Source organism: Pygocentrus nattereri, chromosome 4 (assembly GCF_015220715.1).
Source record: "Pygocentrus nattereri isolate fPygNat1 chromosome 4, fPygNat1.pri, whole genome shotgun sequence".
Taxonomy (NCBI): Eukaryota; Metazoa; Chordata; class Actinopteri; order Characiformes; family Serrasalmidae; genus Pygocentrus; species Pygocentrus nattereri.
Genome location: NC_051214.1, coordinates 2,637,552 through 2,660,051, shown reverse-complemented (window position 1 = coordinate 2,660,051; position 22,500 = coordinate 2,637,552). Strand labels below are relative to the sequence as shown.

Below are 22,500 nucleotides of genomic sequence, written 5' to 3'. Positions count from 1 at the left end.
GGTTAAAGCCACGATCTCTTACAGCCCCTCGAACCGCATAATTGATGTGCTGCCCCCGAGTGCTCTCTCGGAGAGAGAGGACATTAGCGACAGAGACGTAGAATGTCATATTTTAATTAAAATGATCACCACGCCCCTGGCCTTATTCCGCTGCTGCCGTGGACGAGCGCCGGGTTTGTTTGCTGAGGGCCAGAAGCAATTACAGGCGCACAGGTGTATAATCAATCTCCTTTATGGGCCAAGAGACAAACTGCTAACCCTGTGGGTTCATTACCATTAGCATGCACTGAGGACCGCAGCTGTAAGACCCTTCGTCCCGTTCTCCTCCGTTCCTCCATCCTGCCATCTCTCTAGTGATGTGTTCCTGCTCCTGTCTGCCAGTCTGTCTCTTTCTCGCTCTCTCCATCTCTCCAGCTTTGGCCATCTGTCTCTTTTAAGGTCTGCCTGTCCTTGTACACAGCTCAGTCTCATTTCTCTAGACCGCAGCACTGAGCAACACATTATAAAGGACGAGAATCCTTCAAACTTTCAGAGAATAACCACGCCCACTCACCCAGCCTTCATACTGAATAACCACGCCCACTCACCCAGCCTTCGTACTGAATAACCACGCCCACTCACCCAGCCTTCATACTGAATAACCACGCCCACTCACCCAGCCTTCATACTGAATAACCACGCCCACTCACCCAGCCTTCGTACTGAATAACCACGCCCACTCACCCAGCCTTCATACTGAATAACCACGCCCACTCACCCAGCCTTCGTACTGAATAACCACGCCCACTCACCCAGCCTTCGTACTGAATAACCACGCCCACTCACCCAGCCTTCGTACTGAATAACCACGCCCACTCACCCAGCCTTCGTACTGAATAACCACGCCCACTCACCCAGCCTTCATACTGAATAACCACGCCCACTCACCCAGCCTTCATACTGAATAACCACGCCCACTCACCCAGCCTTCGTACTGAATAACCACGCCCACTCACACAGCCTTCATACTGAATAACCACTCCCACTCACCCAGCCTTCGTACTGAATAACCACGCCCACTCACCCAGCCTTCATACTGAATAACCACGCCCACTCACCCAGCCTTCATACTGAATAACCACGCCCACTCACCCAGCCTTCGTACTGAATAACCACGCCCACTCACCCAGCCTTCGTACTGAATAACCACGCCCACTCACCCAGCCTTCATACTGAATAACCACGCCCACTCACCCAGCCTTCGTACTGAATAACCACGCCACTCACCCAGCCTTCATACTGAATAACCACGCCCACTCACCCAGCCTTCATACTGAATAACCACGCCCACTCACCCAGCCTTCATACTGAATAACCACGCCCACTCACCCAGCCTTCATACTGAATAACCACGCCCACTCACCCAGCCTTCATACTGAATAACCACGCCCACTCACCCAGCCTTCGTACTGAATAACCACGCCCACTCACCCAGCCTTCATACTGAATAACCACGCCCACTCACCCAGCCTTCATACTGAATAACCACGCCCACTCACCCAGCCTTCATACTGAATAACCACGCCCACTCACCCAGCCTTCGTACTGAATAACCACGCCCACTCACCCAGCCTTCATACTGAATAACCACGCCCACTCACCCAGCCTTCGTACTGAATAACCACGCCCACTCACCCAGCCTTCATACTGAATAACCACGCCCACTCACCCAGCCTTCGTACTGAATAACCACGCCCACTCACCCAGCCTTCATACTGAATAACCACACCCACTCACCCAGCCTTCAAACATTCACTGAAGAACAACGGACTGAATGTGTTTGGGGTCCATATTTTGAGCTGCTTATAGGGGGAGAAGTTCTTACCTCACCAGTCTGTCTGCGGTTGCGACGTGGGATCTGGAAGAGGCTCCGGTTCTGTGAGGTTTGGGTCATGGTGGTGACACCACCCCGGCCCAAAAGGATGATGCCGTTCTCACTCTTAGTGCTGAAGGACAGCGTGATCTCAGAGCCTACATCAAACACCATAGGACTCAGTTCCATATAGCCCGGCCTGGGGAAACTCACAGTGTGCAGATTCTGGTTGAGAGAGAGAGAGAGAGAGAGAGAGAGAGAGAGAGAGAGAGAGAGAGAGACAGAGAGAGAGAGAGAGAGAGATAAAGAGATACAGAGAGAAAGAAAAGAGTGAGCATAATAAACCCTAAAATGAATCTTTCTCGCAAATAAAAGATACGCTGTTATTGCAAAACTCGGACAATGCAATGCAGCCAGAAAAGATGAATGACCCTCTGCAGAAAGCACTTCTGATTTTATCTCAATTAAATCTTATTTTAAAAAACCAGTAGGCCGTTCCGAACTATGAGACAAAGATCTTCAGGCCACTAACTTCAGCCAAGTTCAATAAGTGGCCTGTGCATAGAACTGATTCTCATCTCCAAACAAGAGAAGTCATTATTCTTTAGGATGACCTGTTTGTCTTATTCGTGCATTCCTGTCCTTGCTCTAATTCTCTTTTAAAGGGCCCATATCATGAAAAATAAGTTTTCCTCAATTATTTTGTTGAAAAGACTTTGACGTAGTCTGTGAAGACTGTTGAGCTGCAAAAGCTCCAATACCAGCAGTTTTTAATTTTTTTTTGTGATGTCACACAAACCATATCATGCACATACATCTGTCTATTTGGAACTACATCAGTTTAGCCCCACCCATTAAGCTGAGGTTATAAGGAGTGTTTCAATGCAGGCTCCTGTTTGAATAACGGCAGCCAATCAGAACAGAGACCATTTATGTACATCACTTTTAAAGGCACAGTAACTAAAACAGCTTGTTTAATTTTGAATGCTTTTACGAAGTGAACGTGATTCATTTGTGCAATTTGTTTAGATGACGGTAAATTAAATCAAGCAACTGATGTCTTGCACACCGAATGTCAGAAATGCAAAACTATTTTATTTGTCTTTTGTTTATTTTTGTATACTTTCGTCAGTGACATAAACTCACTGACCAGTCACTGTTGTCTCTGCTGTTGGCACGGCAACAACAAAGCTGTCTTCCAACAGCTAGAACTGTTCTACACATTTCTTAAGGGTTCATTTCTTCTCTGCTACCTCACAGATGCTGTTGGCATTTCCAAAATAAGCTCAAATTGAGTCACAGAGATCTAAGCTGTATGTGAAAGCTCTCAGAATGATAGAGCTGCAGCATGAGGGGGTGAAATTCTCTGAGCTCCATTTACTTTTCCAAAATGGAAAGTAGCCCACTCAAATAATCGTTTGCCCAATTTATGAGGAGCAAAGGACATCTGTCATGGAGATATTTTACCTGTTTGTTTGTTTTTGTCATGGCAAAACAACAAAAGCGTGTCATGTCCAGAGGGCAGTTCTGGAATGACAAAACTGAGCCTTGTGAATTTTAGACCTTGAAAAGAAATATAGAATATGGGACTTTACAGAACCTAGTAACATACTGACCTCTATGGAGCAGCCCTTGGTGAGTCCAGTGTAGTCGGAGCTGCTCAGCAGGTTGTATGGAGTTCTGGACACTTCTATGTCTTTCAGACAGCCGGCGTACCTCCTGAGCGTCACCTCAGGCCTGATGGACCAAAAACAAACACACCAATGAGCAACGATTCAGCCAATCAAAGGACAGATTTATGATATTTAACGATATCACATTAATTCTTTAAATTGATTGACAATTTGATTTTTGGTAGCCTATTAGTCATCAATAGTCCCTGATAGACACATTAAAATTGTTACTGATTAAGAATTAAACAGTACTTGGTCTGCGTATAGATTGTATAACCCCACCACCCACCCAAAAAAAAGAAAGACCACAATACTTTATACTCACCACTGAATTACTCAGCAACTGCCTTGACTCACTCAGAATTACTTTAAAATATTTAACATCTTCTGAATACTAAGTATGATATATGAATTATTCAGTATCAATATGAATTATTTAGTATTCACAATGAATTATTCAGTAGCTGCTGTGAGTCATTCAGTATCTACTAGAAATTATCCAGTACCTACAAAGAATTATTCAGGTTCTGCTAAAAGTTATTTAAGCGATAACATGGAAGAACAACCTTTCTTTACATAAAAAAACATTATGTAAATGTTCTATATCAGTTTAGGGGGTTTCTTTGAAGCTGTGGAGGTTCTTTAAAATTTAAAAAGTTTTTTTTTACAGAAATATCTCTCTAAAAAAGAGAGAACCAAAAGTCGTTCTTCTATGGCACTCCCCTAAGAATCTTTTCCTGCACCTTTTTTCTCAATACTACACTAAACCTCACTATACTACACTATATTAAACTACAGCACACTATACTACACTGTACTACAGTATACTACACTACAATATACCACACTACATTACACTATACTTCACTATACTGCACGACACTATACTACACCACAATATGCTTCGCTATACTGCACTACACTACACCATACTATACTACAAAACTTTTCACTATACTGCAGTACACTATATTGAACACTATACTAGACGACACCATATTATACCACACTACATTACACAATACTACACTACAATACAGTATACTGCACTACACTATATTACACTATACTACACTATACTGCAGTACAGTGCACTATACTGCACTACACTATACCACACTACACCGCTCTATGTTACACTATACTACACTACATTATAACTGCACTGCACTACACTACACTATACTATACTACATTACATTACACTCTACTGCACTACACTACACTACACCATACCATACTATACTACATTACACTATACTGCACTACACTACACTATACTATACTACACAACATTACACTCTACTGCACTACACTACACTACACCATACCATACTATACTACATTACACTATACTGCACTACACTACACTACACCATACCATACTATACTACATTACACTGTACTGCACTACACTACACCATACCATACTATACTACATTACACTATACTGCACTACACTACACCATACCATACTATACTACATTACACTATACTGCACTACACTACACCATACCATACTATACTACATTACACTATACTGCACTACACTACACCATACCATACTATACTACATTACGCTCTACTGCACTACACTACACTACACCATACCATACTATACTACATTACACTCTACTGCACTACACTACATCATACCATACTATACTACATTACACTATACTGCACTGCACTACACTACACCATACTATACTACATTACACTGTACTGCACTACACTACACCATACCATACTATACTACATTACACTATACTACACTACACTACACCATACTATACTACATTACACTGTACTGCACTACACTACACTACACCATACTATACTACATTACACTATACTACACTACACTGCACTACACCATACCATACTATACTACATTACACTATACTACACTACACTACACTACACTATACCATACTATACTACATTACACTATACTACACTACACTACACTATACCATACTATACTACATTACACTATACTACACTACACTGCACTACACCATACCATACTACATTACACTATACTACACTACACTACACCATACCATACTATACTACATTACACTATACTACACTACACTGCACTACACCATACCATACTATACTACATTACACTATACTGCACTACACTACACTACACCATACCATACTATACTACATTACACTATACTGCACTACACTACACCATACCATACTATACTACATTACACTATACTGCACTACACTACACTACACTACACCATACTATACTACATTACACTCTACTACACTACACTACACTATACCATACTATACTACATTACACTATACTGCACTACACTACACCATACCATACTATACTACATTACACTATACTGCACTACACTACACTACACTACACCATACTATACTACATTACACTCTACTACACTACACTACACTATAACATACTATACTACATTACACTCTACTACACTACACTACACTATACCATACTATACTACATTACACTATACTACACTACACTACACCATACCATACTATACTACATTACACTATACTGCACTACACTACACTACACTACACCATACTATACTACATTACACTCTACTACACTACACTACACTATAACATACTATACTACATTACACTCTACTACACTACACTACACTATACCATACTATACTACATTACACTATACTACATCACATCATTTTGTAGTACTTGATTTTACTGTAATTGATTTATCCAGACAAAAGCAGTGAAGGCCAGAAGCTGATCATGAAGCCAGCATGTGGAAATCAAAGCTTTCCAGCAAAGTGACCTCTACTATTATTAATACAGCCATCTGTTCAATGCTATATAAAATATTCCACTACTTAGCAGAAAGCTGATCTCAACCATCAGAAGTCTCAGTTATCAGCACTAAAAATCATGCTGAAATTTGATATGAATTATAAAAGTATCATAGGTCATTAAAACAAGTGCAAAAGCGGGTGGATACTGCGGATCCTAAACGTTCCGCCCATGTCGCATCCGTGTTCGTACGATCCATGAAGAAAGTACATAAACGCCAATAATTACTGAGACTTCTAAGGCTTAAGAAGAAACGAGCATTACAGCTGCGCCAGTGCGCTGCAGTGGACTTGCAGAGCTGGCAGGAAAGCATCACTGTGCCGTAGTGAGAACATGCAGTAGAGAAGAGTTTTATTAATATAACATTTTTACCTGGATTTGCTATTAAGAGAAGTAGAAATGCAGTGATTAGGACACTTTCTTACAAACAACATTTAATCAAAATAAACACTTTACATCATCACAAACAAACATCACACGGGTGTTGAGAAGTGAGTCAATACGCCAACTGCAGTTCAAAAGTTTGGAATCACGTGTCATATGAATCATATTTAAAGGTAAATTATAGTTATACAATCTAAAACTGCCAAATTTTGTTATGTTATTTTATTAATTTTATATTTTATGTTTATAATAAAAATAATATATTCATATTTACATAGCTCTAAAATATAAATAAAACAATTAATATCAGTAATACAATTCTATTAAAATTGTATTGCTGGCTTTTTAAAAAATATCTTATTTTGTAATTTTATAACATATATAACCTTACTTATATATAAATAATAAATAATCACCAGCATGATATTGTAATACTTTGCATCAGTCTTGGTTTTATATATTGTCCACATACAAGAACAGCCCAGGTACCTTTTAATAAAGGTGACAGAGTTTTCAGGGAAATCTTTTAAAATTAGGATGTTTTTAAAAATAAAAAGCGAGAGGGTGGATGAAGTGGTTCAGTCTACAGCGGCGATATGGTGAAGGTGCTCTGGTCAGTGTGGCGTTACCTGTAGTTCCCGATGGTCGGCAGCCCTCCGAAGTAAATCCTCTCATCTTCCTTCAGGTTGAGGCCAGTGGCTCCACCCTGAGACTCAGTGTAGAGCTTCTCCTCAGCGTTTGAGTCCATGTCCAGAATGGTCACCGTACCTGAGCAAGACGAGTAGAAGCGTAACGATATACTGACAACTGCACTGACCATAAAGTTCACAAAGGTTTCAGGACCCCCATGGACCCCCACAGAGCAGGCACTATTTGGGTGGTGGATCATTCTCAGCACTGCAGTAACACTGATGTGGTGTTGGTGTGTTAGTGTGTGTTGCGCTGGTGCGAGTGGATCAGACACAGCAGTGCTGGAGTATTTAAACACTGTGTCCACTCACTGTCCACTCTATTAGACACTCCTACCCTGTCGGTCCACCTTGTAGATGTAAAGTCAGAGACGACAGCTCATCTGCTGCTGCACAGTTTGTGTTGGTCATCCTCTAGTCCTTCATCAGTGGTCACAGGACGCTGCCCGCAGGACGCTGCCCACAGGACGCCGCCCACAGGACGCTGCCCAGAGGATGGGTTGGCTGGATATTTTTGGTTCTCAGTTCAGCAGCATTGCTGTGTCTGATCCACTTGTACCAGCACAACGCACACTAACACATCAGTCATTCTTTGTAAAACAGTCACTGACACACACTGTACCTTCCTTCCTGCTGCGGGACATGGTGAGGGATTTCCACCGGCCGTCGTTGTGCCGTTTCTCACTGATGATGGAGCCGGTACCAGAGCCCAGATCATAACTGACCTTCACACGACCATCACTCAGCTCTACGCTCATAAAGTCCTTCTGCACTCAGAGGGGGGGAGAGAGACAGAGAGAGAGAGAGAATATGAAATAAGACTAGTGGTCTCAGTCTTTTGTACCCCACCGTATGCATGTCGCGAGGGTGCTACCATGTCCTTGGTGGCGAGGTACATCATCAGCGCGTTGGTGGAGAAGGTGCGGAACTTGAACATCACCGTGGAAATGTTGGGGTTCCATCTGGTTGGACGACTGACAGCAGCATAACCTTCACCATCAAACTGCACCGTTCCTTCAGAGTCTGCAGGCTGGGGGCTGCACACACACAGACAGGAGACCGTCACATATAGGCCTGGACCTCTGGAGGTCACCATCACCCCAGCGTTGAAGCCCATTTCAGCAACTGCTACACATTGGGTCTGATTAGAGGGCCTCAGGCGACGAACTGCGGCTGTCTTTAGTCTCGCAGACTCTTGTTAGTTTCTTTCTTAGCCTGACTGCTCACTGTTCTCTGGTTAGTTTAGCTTTTTTTGGATAATTCTAATGGTTTTGTCTTTTGATTTCTGTACCATGTGTATTTCTTTTAATCTGGGTCTAATAACCCTCCTGAAAAGACTTCCATGCCGGTCTAAGCTGGTCTAGTGGTGGTCTGGTAGTGGTTTAATTGGTCACTGTAGCACGGCATGTGCTACCCCGGGCTCAAGGAGGTCACTGGAGGCAGGATTCTGAGCTGCCGCTCTTTATTTCCCAAAACACAAGATAAACACAAACCAAACACTATGCTGGCCACTTTTCAGCGGCTTCAACTAGCCAGCTAGACTTTTCAGTCCTTCTACTCAGTGGAGCTTTTCAGCCCTGCCGTCCTTAAGCTGCTGCTCGCCCCTCTCTCCTCTGCTCCCTCTCAGCTCATTTTAAAGGCGCTCACGCTGCCAACCAGATGAGAATCAGCTGCTCTTATTAAGGAGCACCAGAGTGAGAGGGAACGAGAGCTCATCGCTCCGCCTCCTTGTTGTTGCCCCCAGCTGGCAGCTCGGCCGCCTGGGTCGAACACAGCAGCCAGGGGGCAGGGCCCAAGCGGCGGAGCTCGGGACTCGCTCCTCCCTCTGGTGCCTCCCGTAGCCAGCACCAGCATCGTCCTCCTCCTCCTGCCGTCACTCCTGTGGCTCGCGTCCATCGGGGGAGCTCAGGCTCTGCTCTCCGCCCCCTCCGCACTCGCGGCTCTCACCCTGGCTGAGTGCCTTTCTGCCGGCGCTCTCGGCCGTCATCGTCAGGGCCCGGGGGGGTGGGTGCATGCCAAAGTCACCCACCATGGTCAAGCTGGTTGCCCAGTGTACGAGCATCCAAAACACATATGCTGGTCTTTGCTCGATTTTCTTTGCCTGAGTCCATTACACATTAGACTGGCACATATATCACACATATCGCTGCTGTTGGATCAAAACCTCATATCTCTGAAATCGTAACTTTACAGGAGAAGGAAAAAACATACGCTACTTTTAACGGAAGTCAATGGAACCAGAATTTTTTGGGTCATTTCTTTTGGTCCATTCATTATGAAATTGACCTACAACGTAATGGACAATAGGCATTTTTAGATTACGTCAAAAACTGAAAAACGACGAGGTTTTGTTCTGACAGCAGCGATATGTTAGCAGAGTAATCACAAAAGCAATGCTCTTTAAAGGTGCAGTGTGTCAGATTTGGGTGTTTCCATTAGCAGACGTGGAATACAGTAAACAAACCAGTGTGTAATCACCTTTAACTATGGATCGTGGTGTTCTCCTTAGCTAAGAATGAGCCCTTCGTATCTGCATAGGCAGCTGCTCCTCATCCAAACAGGGGAATGCCATGTTTCTACAGTAGCCCATGTTTGACAGTAGCCCAGGAAGGAGAAACAAAACGGTGGCTCTACAGAGTTTGTGTAAAGGACCCAAAGTCTCTGATGCAGAGAAGTTCTGTCAGGTACCATTCACACTAATGTAGAACGGAATAGAAGAATTGCTCTAACACGCGTTTTAAAGTTTTTCTCTTGTCCCGAATACTTGGATCCACACCCAGGACCAATTCTGCGCTTGTAGTAAGCGAGGGGCTCATTATCTCACAAGAACCGTGAATCGATTGCATGATTCCATAGGTCAATTTTCTGCATGCAGGTCAGAAATCTAGGAGCACTACCTTCATTCTTTTGCTGCTTTTAATGATCTCTTTTTATTTTTTATCATTTTATATTTAAACACTCAAGCAGCTTTTTGTCCAAAACAATCCTATAGCTTCCACGCATAGTGGCCCGAATTTGCTGGATGCGAACCGCCAATTTTAGGGGAACCAGAGACCAGTTCTCTGGACCACTCCTGGGTTTGAAAAGGGTTTTTACTCTTGACCAAACATAGCAAAGCAAGCGGACCTGGGTCCTGAATAAAACTCTACTGTGAAAATAACTTCGGCAGCTTGAATTTGGTGGCACTGTAGCTTTTGGAGGATGAAGAAAGAACCAGTGGTTGCTGCTGGTGCTGGCTGACCGTTTTGTGTTGTGAGAACCCAAATTTTGCCAAATAAAGGATCATGATTCGCACCTATCTCAAGAAAAAGCGAGTGAGGTTGAATCCTCACTGTCAAACAAACGAAAACATGAAGAAGCAACACGAAATCCTGAGGTCCACTGTAGGTGTTACTACATGCTTGGAAAAGGAGGGGTGAGGGAGTCTGATGTGAGACTCAGTTGGTTGCAATCTGCAATCTCACCACTAGATGCTGCTGAATTTTACACTGCACCTTTCACCCTATGGAACTGAACGTCTCGCCAGTGATCCAGTATGATAATTTGACAAGGCTGGGTAAGAATCTAGTACTGATTTTATTTAACCTCAGTAATGGAGAAAATGGACTGTTTAGTGACTTATATTCCTATAAATGTTTTCTTTTTCAAAACAGTAGTTTCTAAGGCGGTTTTGCACTCAGAAAGGACGACTGTATCAGCCTTAAAGGGCCAAAGTAGACCAGGTAATACGTGCACATACCTGACCACACATCCTTTACAGTCTCCGTCTCTCTCTCTGTAGTTCCAGAGGCCGATGGGTTTACCATCCAAAAACGTTTCTCCCATACAGCCGGAGAACGTGATCGTCTTCACCGCCTCTGCTTTCTACAAAGACATGAAAATCAGAGGTGAAAACAACCTAAACTGTAGAACGGACTCGGTTTATATCACAATACCTACATTTAGAGCCGGTTATTCATTCAGTCTAATGAGAAACTGTAGAACAGACTCGGTTTATATCACAATACCTACATTTAGAGTCGGATATTCATTCAGCCTAATGAGAAACTGTAGAACGGACTCGGTTTATATCACAATACCTACATTTAGAGTCGGTTATTCATTCAGTCTAATGAGAAACTGTAGAACGGACTCGGTTTATATCACAATACCTACATTTAGAGTCGGTTATTCATTCAGCCTAATGAGAAACTGTAGAACAGACTCGGTTTATATCACAATACCTACATTTAGAGCCGGTTATTCATTCAGTCTAATGAGAAACTGTAGAACAGACTCGGTTTATATCACAATACCTACATTTAGAGTCGGTTATTCATTCAGCCTAATGAGAAACTGTAGAACAGACTCGGTTTATATCACAATACCTACATTTAGAGTCGGTTATTCATTCAGCCTAATGAGAAACTGTAGAACAGACTCGGTTTATATCACAATACCTACATTTAGAGTCGGTTATTCATTCAGCCTAATGAGAAACTGTAGAACGGACTGGGTTTATATCACAATACCTACATTTAGAGTCGGTTATTCATTCAGCCTAATGAGAAACTGTAGAACAGACTCGGTTTATATCACAATACCTACATTTAGAGCCGGTTATTCATTCAGTCTAATGAGAAACTGTAGAACGGACTCGGTTTATATCACAATACCTACATTTAGAGTCGGTTATTCATTCAGCCTAATGAGAAACTGTAGAACGGACTCGGTTTATATCACAATACCTACATTTAGAGTCGGTTATTCATTCAGCCTAATGAGAAACTGTAGAACAGACTCGGTTTATATCACAATACCTACATTTAGAGTCGGTTATTCATTCAGCTTAATGAGAAACTGTAGAACGGACTCGGTTTATATCACAATACCTACATTTAGAGTCGGTTATTCATTCAGCTTAATGAGAAACTGTAGAACGGACTCGGTTTATATCACAATACCTACATTTAGAGTCGGTTATTCATTCAGCTTAATGAGAAACTGTAGAACGGACTCGGTTTATATCACAATACCTACATTTAGAGTCGGTTATTCATTCAGTCTAATGAGAAACTGTAGAACAGACTCGGTTTATATCACAATACCTACATTTAGAGTCGGTTATTCATTCAGCCTAATGAGAAACTGTAGAACGGACTCGGTTTATATCACAATACCTACATTTAGAGTCGGTTATTCATTCAGCCTAATGAGAAACTGTAGAACGGACTCAGTTTATATCACAATACCTACATTTAGAGCCGGTTATTCATTCAGCCTAATGAGAAACTGTAGAACAGACTCGGTTTATATCACAATACCTACATTTAGAGTCGGTTATTCATTCAGCCTAATGAGAAACTGTAGAACGGACTCGGTTTATATCACAATACCTACATTTAGAGTCGGTTATTCATTCAGCTTAATGAGAAACTGTAGAACGGACTCGGTTTATATCACAATACCTACATTTAGAGTCGGTTATTCATTCAGCCTAATGAGAAACTGTAGAACGGACTCGGTTTATATCACAATACCTACATTTAGAGTCGGTTATTCATTCAGCCTAATGAGAAACTGTAGAACAGACTCGGTTTATATCACAATACCTACATTTAGAGTCGGTTATTCATTCAGCCTAATGAGAAACTGTAGAACAGACTCGGTTTATATCACAATACCTACATTTAGAGCCGGTTATTCATTCAGTCTAATGAGAAACTGTAGAACAGACTCAGTTTATATCACAATACCTACATTTAGAGTCGGTTATTCATTCAGCCTAATGAGAAACTGTAGAACGGACTCGGTTTATATCACAATACCTACATTTAGAGTCGGTTATTCATTCAGCCTAATGAGAAACTGTAGAACGGACTCAGTTTATATCACAATACCTACATTTAGAGCCGGTTATTCATTCAGCCTAATGAGAAACTGTAGAACAGACTCAGTTTATATCACAATACCTACATTTAGAGTCGGTTATTCATTCAGCCTAATGAGAAACTGTAGAACGGACTCGGTTTATATCACAATACCTACATTTAGAGTCGGTTATTCATTCAGCTTAATGAGAAACTGTAGAACGGACTCGGTTTATATCACAATACCTACATTTAGAGCCGGTTATTCATTCAGCCTAATGAGAAACTGTAGAACAGACTCGGTTTATATCACAATACCTACATTTAGAGTCGGTTATTCATTCAGTCTAATGAGAAACTGTAGAACGGACTCGGTTTATATCACAATACCTACATTTAGAGTCGGTTATTCATTCAGTCTAATGAGAAACTGTAGAACGGACTCGGTTTATATCACAATACCTACATTTAGAGTCGGTTATTCATTCAGCCTAATGAGAAACTGTAGAACAGACTCGGTTTATATCACAATACCTACATTTAGAGTCGGTTATTCATTCAGCCTAATGAGAAACTGTAGAACGGACTGGGTTTATATCACAATACCTACATTTAGAGTCGGTTATTCATTCAGCCTAATGAGAAACTGTAGAACAGACTCGGTTTATATCACAATACCTACATTTAGAGCCGGTTATTCATTCAGTCTAATGAGAAACTGTAGAACGGACTCGGTTTATATCACAATACCTACATTTAGAGTCGGTTATTCATTCAGCCTAATGAGAAACTGTAGAACAGACTCGGTTTATATCACAATACCTACATTTAGAGTCGGTTATTCATTCAGCCTAATGAGAAACTGTAGAACAGACTCGGTTTATATCACAATACCTACATTTAGAGTCGGTTATTCATTCAGCTTAATGAGAAACTGTAGAACGGACTCGGTTTATATCACAATACCTACATTTAGAGTCGGTTATTCATTCAGCCTAATGAGAAACTGTAGAACGGACTCGGTTTATATCACAATACCTACATTTAGAGTCGGTTATTCATTCAGCTTAATGAGAAACTGTAGAACGGACTCGGTTTATATCACAATACCTACATTTAGAGTCGGTTATTCATTCAGTCTAATGAGAAACTGTAGAACAGACTCGGTTTATATCACAATACCTACATTTAGAGTCGGTTATTCATTCAGCCTAATGAGAAACTGTAGAACGGACTCGGTTTATATCACAATACCTACATTTAGAGTCGGTTATTCATTCAGCCTAATGAGAAACTGTAGAACGGACTCAGTTTATATCACAATACCTACATTTAGAGCCGGTTATTCATTCAGCCTAATGAGAAACTGTAGAACAGACTCGGTTTATATCACAATACCTACATTTAGAGTCGGTTATTCATTCAGCCTAATGAGAAACTGTAGAACGGACTCGGTTTATATCACAATACCTACATTTAGAGTCGGTTATTCATTCAGCCTAATGAGAAACTGTAGAACGGACTCGGTTTATATCACAATACCTACATTTAGAGTCGGTTATTCATTCAGCTTAATGAGAAACTGTAGAACGGACTCGGTTTATATCACAATACCTACATTTAGAGTCGGTTATTCATTCAGCCTAATGAGAAACTGTAGAACGGACTCGGTTTATATCACAATACCTACATTTAGAGTCGGTTATTCATTCAGCCTAATGAGAAACTGTAGAACAGACTCGGTTTATATCACAATACCTACATTTAGAGCCGGTTATTCATTCAGCCTAATGAGAAACTGTAGAACGGACTCGGTTTATATCACAATACCTACATTTAGAGCCGGTTATTCATTCAGCCTAATGAGAAACTGTAGAACGGACTCGGTTTATATCACAATACCTACATTTAGAGTCGGTTATTCATTCAGTCTAATGAGAAACTGTAGAACGGACTCGGTTTATATCACAATACCTACATTTAGAGCCGGTTATTCATTCAGTCTAATGAGAAACTGTAGAACGGACTCGGTTTATATCACAATACCTACATTTAGAGTCGGTTATTCATTCAGCCTAATGAGAAACTGTAGAACGGACTCGGTTTATATCACAATACCTACATTTAGAGTCGGTTATTCATTCAGTCTAATGAGAAACTGTAGAACGGACTCGGTTTATATCACAATACCTACATTTAGAGTCGGTTATTCATTCAGTCTAAAGAGAAACTGTAGAACGGACTCGGTTTATATCACAATACCTACATTTAGAGCCGGTTATTCATTCAGTCTAATGAGAAACTGTAGAACAGACTCGGTTTATATCACAATACCTACATTTAGAGACGGTTATTCATTCAGTCTAATGAGAAACTGTAGAACAGACTCGGTTTATATCACAATACCTACATTTAGAGTCGGTTACTCATTCAGTCTAATGAGAAACTGTAGAACAGACTCGGTTTATATCACAATACCTACATTTAGAGTCGGTTACTCATTCAGTCTAATGAGAAACTGTAGAACAGACTCGGTTTATATCACAATACCTACATTTAGAGTCGGTTATTCATTCAGTCTAATGAGAAACTGTAGAACGGACTCGGTTTATATCACAATACCTACATTTAGAGTCGGTTATTCATTCAGTCTAATGAGAAACTGTAGAACGGACTCGGTTTATATCACAATACCTACATTTAGAGCCGGTTATTCATTCAGTCTAATGAGAAACTGTAGAACGGACTCGGTTTATATCACAATACCTACATTTAGAGCCGGTTATTCATTCAGTCTAATGAGAAACTGTAGAACGGACTCGGTTTATATCACAATACCTACATTTAGAGTCGGTTATTCATTCAGTCTAATGAGAAACTGTAGAACGGACTCGGTTTATATCACAATACCTACATTTAGAGCCGGTTATTCATTCAGCCTAATGAGAAACTGTAGAACGGACTCGGTTTATATCACAATACCTACATTTAGAGTCGGTTATTCATTCAGCCTAATGAGAAACTGTAGAACGGACTCGGTTTATATCACAATACCTACATTTAGAGTCGGTTATTCATTCAGCCTAATGAGAAACTGTAGAACGGACTCGGTTTATATCACAATACCTACATTTAGAGTCGGTTATTCATTCAGCCTAATGAGAAACTGTAGAACGGACTCGGTTTATATCACAATACCTACATTTAGAGCCGGTTATTCATTCAGCCTAATGAGAAACTGTAGAACGGACTCGGTTTATATCACAATACCTACATTTAGAGCCGGTTATTCATTCAGTCTAATGAGAAACTGTAGAACGGACTCGGTTCATATCACAATACCTACATTTAGAGTCGGTTATTCATTCAGTCTAATGAGAAACTGTAGAACGGACTCGGTTCATATCACAATACCTACATTTAGAGTCGGTTATTCATTCAGTCTAAAGAGAAACTGTAGAACGGACTCGGTTTATATCACAATACCTACATTTAGAGTCGGTTATTCATTCAGTCTAATGAGAAACTGTAGAACGGACTCGGTTTATATCACAATACCTACATTTAGAGCCGGTTATTCATTCAGTCTAATGAGAAACTGTAGAACGGACTCGGTTTATATCACAATACCTACATTTAGAGTCGGTTACTCATTCAGTCTAATGAGAAACTGTAGAACGGACTCGGTTTATATCACAATACCTACATTTAGAGTCGGTTATTCATTCAGTCTAATGAGAAACTGTAGAACGGACTCGGTTTATATCACAATACCTACATTTAGAGTCGGTTATTCATTCAGTCTAATGAGAAACTGTAGAACGGACTCGGTTTATATCACAATACCTACATTTAGAGTCGGTTATTGATTCAAAATGTGGAAAACATGTTTTGTACGGTCCCGTTAAGTTGTGTTCGGTGAGGTATGATGACTGAGGCTCATACCTTACCTTCACATTCTCCAACATGCCTCCTACGAACAGGTAGGCGTTCTGGTCCACGTCCAGCACTGTGTAGCTCTCGGGGGCATTGGCACTGTGCCAGGTGGGCATGATGCCCGCTTTGGGCCCCTCCAGTGCTCGGACTGATAAGCTGCCATTCAGACCCACACTGAAACATATAAAGAATATAAAGAACTCATTTAAAAATGACCAATCAGCCAATCAGATTCTGCTTACAGGCTACATTACATTCCTTATATTACTGGCAGAGGTAAACCAGCCCTGACGGAGCTTAAAGGGCCCATACTCTACAAATCCATAGAGGAAGGTCCATTTATGATGTTTATGTGGTTTATATATCAAAAAGATTCATCATTTATTTTTACATGACACTTTTCCAGCTTTACATTATCCCTACAAATAAACAGGCTCTTTTAATATATCGTTGCTGTCGGAAGAAAACCTCGTATCTCCATTGTAGCTTTTGACATCATTTGGAAATGACTGCTGTCCTTTACATTGTTTGCAAATTTTACGGCGAACGGATAAAAAGAAACGGCCCAAAATGACCTGGAAAGACGTCTGGTTCCATTGACTTACATTAAAAGTAAAGTCACCTTTTCGGACATACAAATTTTTCTTCCCACAACAGCGATTATGTAAATTTTCTCTATTATGATTGGCCCTGAATTGTGTCTCATTCGAAACGTAGTCCAGACTGAAACACTCCTTATAACATCAGCATGAGAGCCCTGGGGACTCAACTGCTGTAGGCGGGATAGATGGAAACATGGAAATGACATCACAAAGACAATGAATGTAAAATAGGCTGTTCTCGCAGCTTTATTGTCCATATATAATGCGCTATGTGACCCGCTGTTCTCCAGGGTATGTTTTGGTTTGTCCATCTGAATTTACTTCCACAAATCGTAAGGCAAATTATTTATTCATTTATTTATTTATTTATTCTAAAAGCCCCTCAAATTAACAGAACGTGTTTTATGATCTCCACACATCACTACATGCTTACGATTTACTGCTGAAAGCCAAAAATCTCCGCCGCTCTTTTTCTAAAAGTGATGTTTCCAGAGCAGATCACTGAAGAGACGCCGTCTGTTTAGAGTTTAGAGCCCAGATTTTGGGGGAAAACGGGTCGACTTTCAGTAGAAAAACAAACTGAGTTCAGCTTCTTTTATTATAAGGGTTTAAAATGACGTCACCGTCTATTAGACTGGAGAGAAGAGCTACAGCCTCACACGACGCCCAGCTTCTGAATGGAGCTTATGGAATATGAACGTTATGAAGAACATGACCACGTGGGTTTTGGAACCACCGGTGGTTCTGAGGAGTTGAAGAGGCTACGACAGCACGTCAGGTCAATGATGTCGACCCGTGAAGGTGTTTTGTGCAGCACCGTGTGCCGAGAGGTGTGTGTGTACCGCGAGGCTTCGATCCGGTGCCAGGTTCCGTCGTTAATGACGAGGTCGGGGTACTCGACTCGGCCGACCCCTGATCCCACGTCCCACAGGAAGTTGACCTTACCCTTTCTCATCTCAATTGCCAGGAAATCCACCTGGAAACACACACACACACACCAATTAGATCACACTGAGACTGTGCCGGTAAGTCCTCAGGTAACCGTGGTAAGCAGCTAAACTGAGGTGGGAACTTTGGCTTCTTTTGGCACAATAATGGAAATAACATGAGCATCAATACAGTAATAAATAATAAATAAATAATAAACACTGATACTTCTTCAGGAGGTCATTTTGAGAAGGTCCCTAACAATGAGGATAAAAGAACACTTGTGGTTGTAGCGCATGGTTCCTTAAAGGCTCTTGAGCAAACCGAATGGGTCTATTTAGAACTACGAGTTCTATGTAGACGCTTAAACGGTTCTTTGCCTGGTGAAATGGTTCCTGAGATTGATCAGGGACAATTTGCATATGGTTCCATATAGAACCTTCATGAAAATGGTTCTCTATAGCACCAAAAGGGGTTCTTCTACTGTTACACGCTTGACATTTCAACAATGAACTGTGCATATTTTTTAAAACGCCTTGTTTAAAGGCCCCGCACAGCTGTTTTTTCTTAAATCTGTGAAAAAGAAACATTTCCGCAAACGATTTGAAATATTTCAGTTACTTTCTCATTTTTGCCCTCAAAACAACATTTATTTCAGATTGAGTAACAGCCTCTGCGCAGGCTGGAAATCAGGTCACATAAGCACATTTGTATCAACCTCAGGAGGGATATTCTAAACAGGAACCTGATCCTGAGCCTGAACATCTTCTAGCAGCCTTCTAGCAGCTTCTCAGTGGTGCTGTTTATGGCCAGAGTTCTGTTTGTTGGCCACCTTATCGGACGTTTTGCATTTCAACTTTATCGGTAACCAAAGCTGAAATCAGCTTCTTGTTCACCAGCTTGTTGTTTAAATATTTCGGCTCCACCTTAAATCATGTAGTATTTACAGTCCGGGACCTCAGGCTTCTTATGCTATGTTCACAATACGTCTCATGTCTCAAATCCACTGTTTTGCTCAAATCCGATCTCTCTGACTTGACGGTTCACACTCGTTTAGATTCAAATCGGTCGTTAACGTGATGAACCGGCCTGAACTGACCCTCATGAGCTCCTCCTCCTCAGTAACGTCACGTGACTGAATCACTGCAACATCAGCACAAACTAACGAGCAGAACGAGCTTCGCTGAGAAGATCATTAACTCTGATCAGCTCTCAGCTTCATTATTGGAGGCTTTAACGTCTGTTCGGCGCTGTTGCCGTGGTAACGCTGTATGATGGCACACGTGCAGTGGAAGTCATTAGGTCATATGTTCACGAATCGGATACGTATCCAATCTAGGACCACATATGAAAGTGGCTCAGGTTGGATTTGAAAAGATCAAATTTGTGTCCACACAGCTCTAAAAACATCAGATCTGAGTCACATTAGGGCCAAAAATCAGATTTGTAGCACTTTAGCCTGGTAACATGAACGTAGCTAGACAGATCAGATCACAGCTAAAAATCGGATTTGAGCAATGTGGCTTGTAATGTGAACGTAGCCAGGTCAGATTTGAAAAGATCAGATTTGTGTCCACACAGGTCTAAAAACACCAGATCAGAGTCACATTAGGGCCAAACATCGGATTTGTGCCACTTCAGCCTGGTAATGTGAACGTAGCCTTATTCGAATTTTCCTGTTCCACCTTAAATAGTGTCACACCAGAATGTAACTCCTGCACCATTTTAGGTGGAACGGGAAAATTGGCAAACAAATCTGGCGAATAGGAAAAACGTTTCCACTATGTAGAGAGTGACCGTTTTCCCTCTTGCATCCGGACACTGAGCATTTGATTTCTAAGTTCATGAATATGCATTAAAAGGTAGCTTACGGTTCACTTTAGTCAGTTAGTGTAATTCCTAAACGGTGGTTAGGGGCCGTATGCAAAAAAAAAAAAAAAGAAAAAAAAAGAAAAAATTTGTAATTTTATGCACTTTTCAGTTCCCGATGACTGAAGTGTGTTATTAATTGAGGGCATCCACTGATTTTCACTTAGAAAACTAACTGAATGTCATTTGAACAGCGGTGCTTAAACTTTTGTATACGACTGTATATCAATAAATGAGTTTTTAAACTGGCGGCAAATTGTTTTTTACTGTCGCTGGGGGCTGTTACCGTGGTAACTCGGTTAACCGTCACCGGGCACAGGCCGAGATCACACTCAGTCCTGCGGCGCCTCTGGTTCAGAGCTGGCGTTTGGGTCTCGGGGGAAATCAGCGTGTAACAGCAGATGAAACAGCCTCAGTTTAAACTCTCGGCTAATTGCTGCTGCTGCCTCACTTCAGTGGCCTGATCACACACCTTCCTCACGGGACACGCGTACGCGAGCACGACTGTGTGTGTGAGTGTGTGTTGCGACAGAAGAAGAGAGAAGGAGTAATAAGCTTTTATTATTTCTCTTAGCCGCAGGTAATCGCTGTTTATCTCTGGGTTTAAACTAATAAACCATGATGTGCATTTTGCCTAATTAACGCAGTCGTGAGGAAACGCGCTCTCGCTGTGTAGCGATGCCACTAAGAGCGGGCCTAGTCGAGAAAACATCCAACCAATGAGTTTCAACTAGAGCTCAGCTTATATGCTGTTGGGAAAAAATCGGGAATCTATGTTTTCGGTAATATAAAAGTAATTTGGTTGCAGATAAATGTATGAAATTATTTAAATATGCTCGTCCTGTTCGACCTCACAGGTTCAGATAATGAGTAGGACGCTAGAAAGCTGTAAGCAATTGTCCCATCAGGTTGCTAGGGTGTAGCAACATCATTGCTATGGTATCCTTGATGGTTGCTAGGGTGTTGCTAGGTGGTTGTAATAGTTTCCCTGGTGGTTGCTCGGGTGCAGGCTACTATATTCAAGTTTATTGCTAAGGTGCCACTAAGTAGTTTCTATAGTATCCTAGGTGGTTGCTAGTGTGTTGCTAGGTGGTTGCAATAGTTTCCCTGGTGGTTGCTAGAGTGCAGACTATGATATTCAAGTTTCTGCTAAGTAGTTTCTATAGGTGGTTGTTAGGGTGTTGCTAGGTGGTTGCAACAGTTTCCCAGGAAGTGGTTAAGGTGGATATTATGGTATTCAGGGTTATTGCCCGGGTGTTGCTAGATGAGTGCTATCATATTCTTGGTGGTTGCTAGGATGTTTCTAGGTGCTTGCAATAGATCCCAGATGGTTGCTAGGGTGGATGCTTAGGTATTCAAGGTTATTGCTAGGGTGCTCCTAAGTAGTTTCTATAGTATCCCAGGAGGTTGCTAGGTGGTTGTTAGGTGGTTGCTACCATATCCTTGGTGGTTGCTTGGGTGATGCTATGGTATTCAAGGTTATTACTAGGGTACTGCTAAGTAGTTTCCTCAGTATCCCAGGTGGTTGCTAGGTGGTTGCTATCATTTCCTTGGTGGTTGCTAAGGTGTTACTAGGTGGTTGCCATAGTATCCAAGGTGGGTGGTAGAGTGGATGCTATGGTGCTCAAGATTATTACTAGGGTGCTGCTAAGTTGTTTCCTTGGTATCCCAGGTTGTTCCTAGGTGATTTCAGTGGTGTTCCTACAGTGTTACCAGTGGTTGCCATGGTGTTACTAAGTGGTTGCTATGGTATCCCAATTGGTTGCTAGTGTGCTGTGACGAAAAAGGGGTGCACACACTTTTAGCTACAAAGGTCCACCATTCATTCCAATGGGGAAAAAAATCAGACCTTAACCCACTACA

General features: G+C 41.5%; 1 protein-coding gene across 1 annotated transcript in view; it reads right to left on the bottom strand.

Annotated features, from left to right (window-relative positions):
• The window catches only part of lama2 (laminin, alpha 2), a 268,929-nt gene that overhangs the window by 26,418 nt on the left and 220,011 nt on the right, over positions 1-22,500 (bottom strand). The window contains exons 47-55 of the mRNA XM_037537821.1: positions 18,684-18,817; positions 17,254-17,413; positions 11,194-11,318; positions 8,329-8,491; positions 8,077-8,221; positions 7,395-7,533; positions 6,754-6,762; positions 3,469-3,589; positions 1,865-2,077 (exon numbers count right to left, since the gene is read on the bottom strand). Of these exons, the coding sequence (XP_037393718.1) occupies positions 1,865-2,077; positions 3,469-3,589; positions 6,754-6,762; positions 7,395-7,533; positions 8,077-8,221; positions 8,329-8,491; positions 11,194-11,318; positions 17,254-17,413; positions 18,684-18,817 (1,209 nt within the window). The remainder of the gene's footprint in view (positions 1-1,864; positions 2,078-3,468; positions 3,590-6,753; positions 6,763-7,394; positions 7,534-8,076; positions 8,222-8,328; positions 8,492-11,193; positions 11,319-17,253; positions 17,414-18,683; positions 18,818-22,500) is intronic.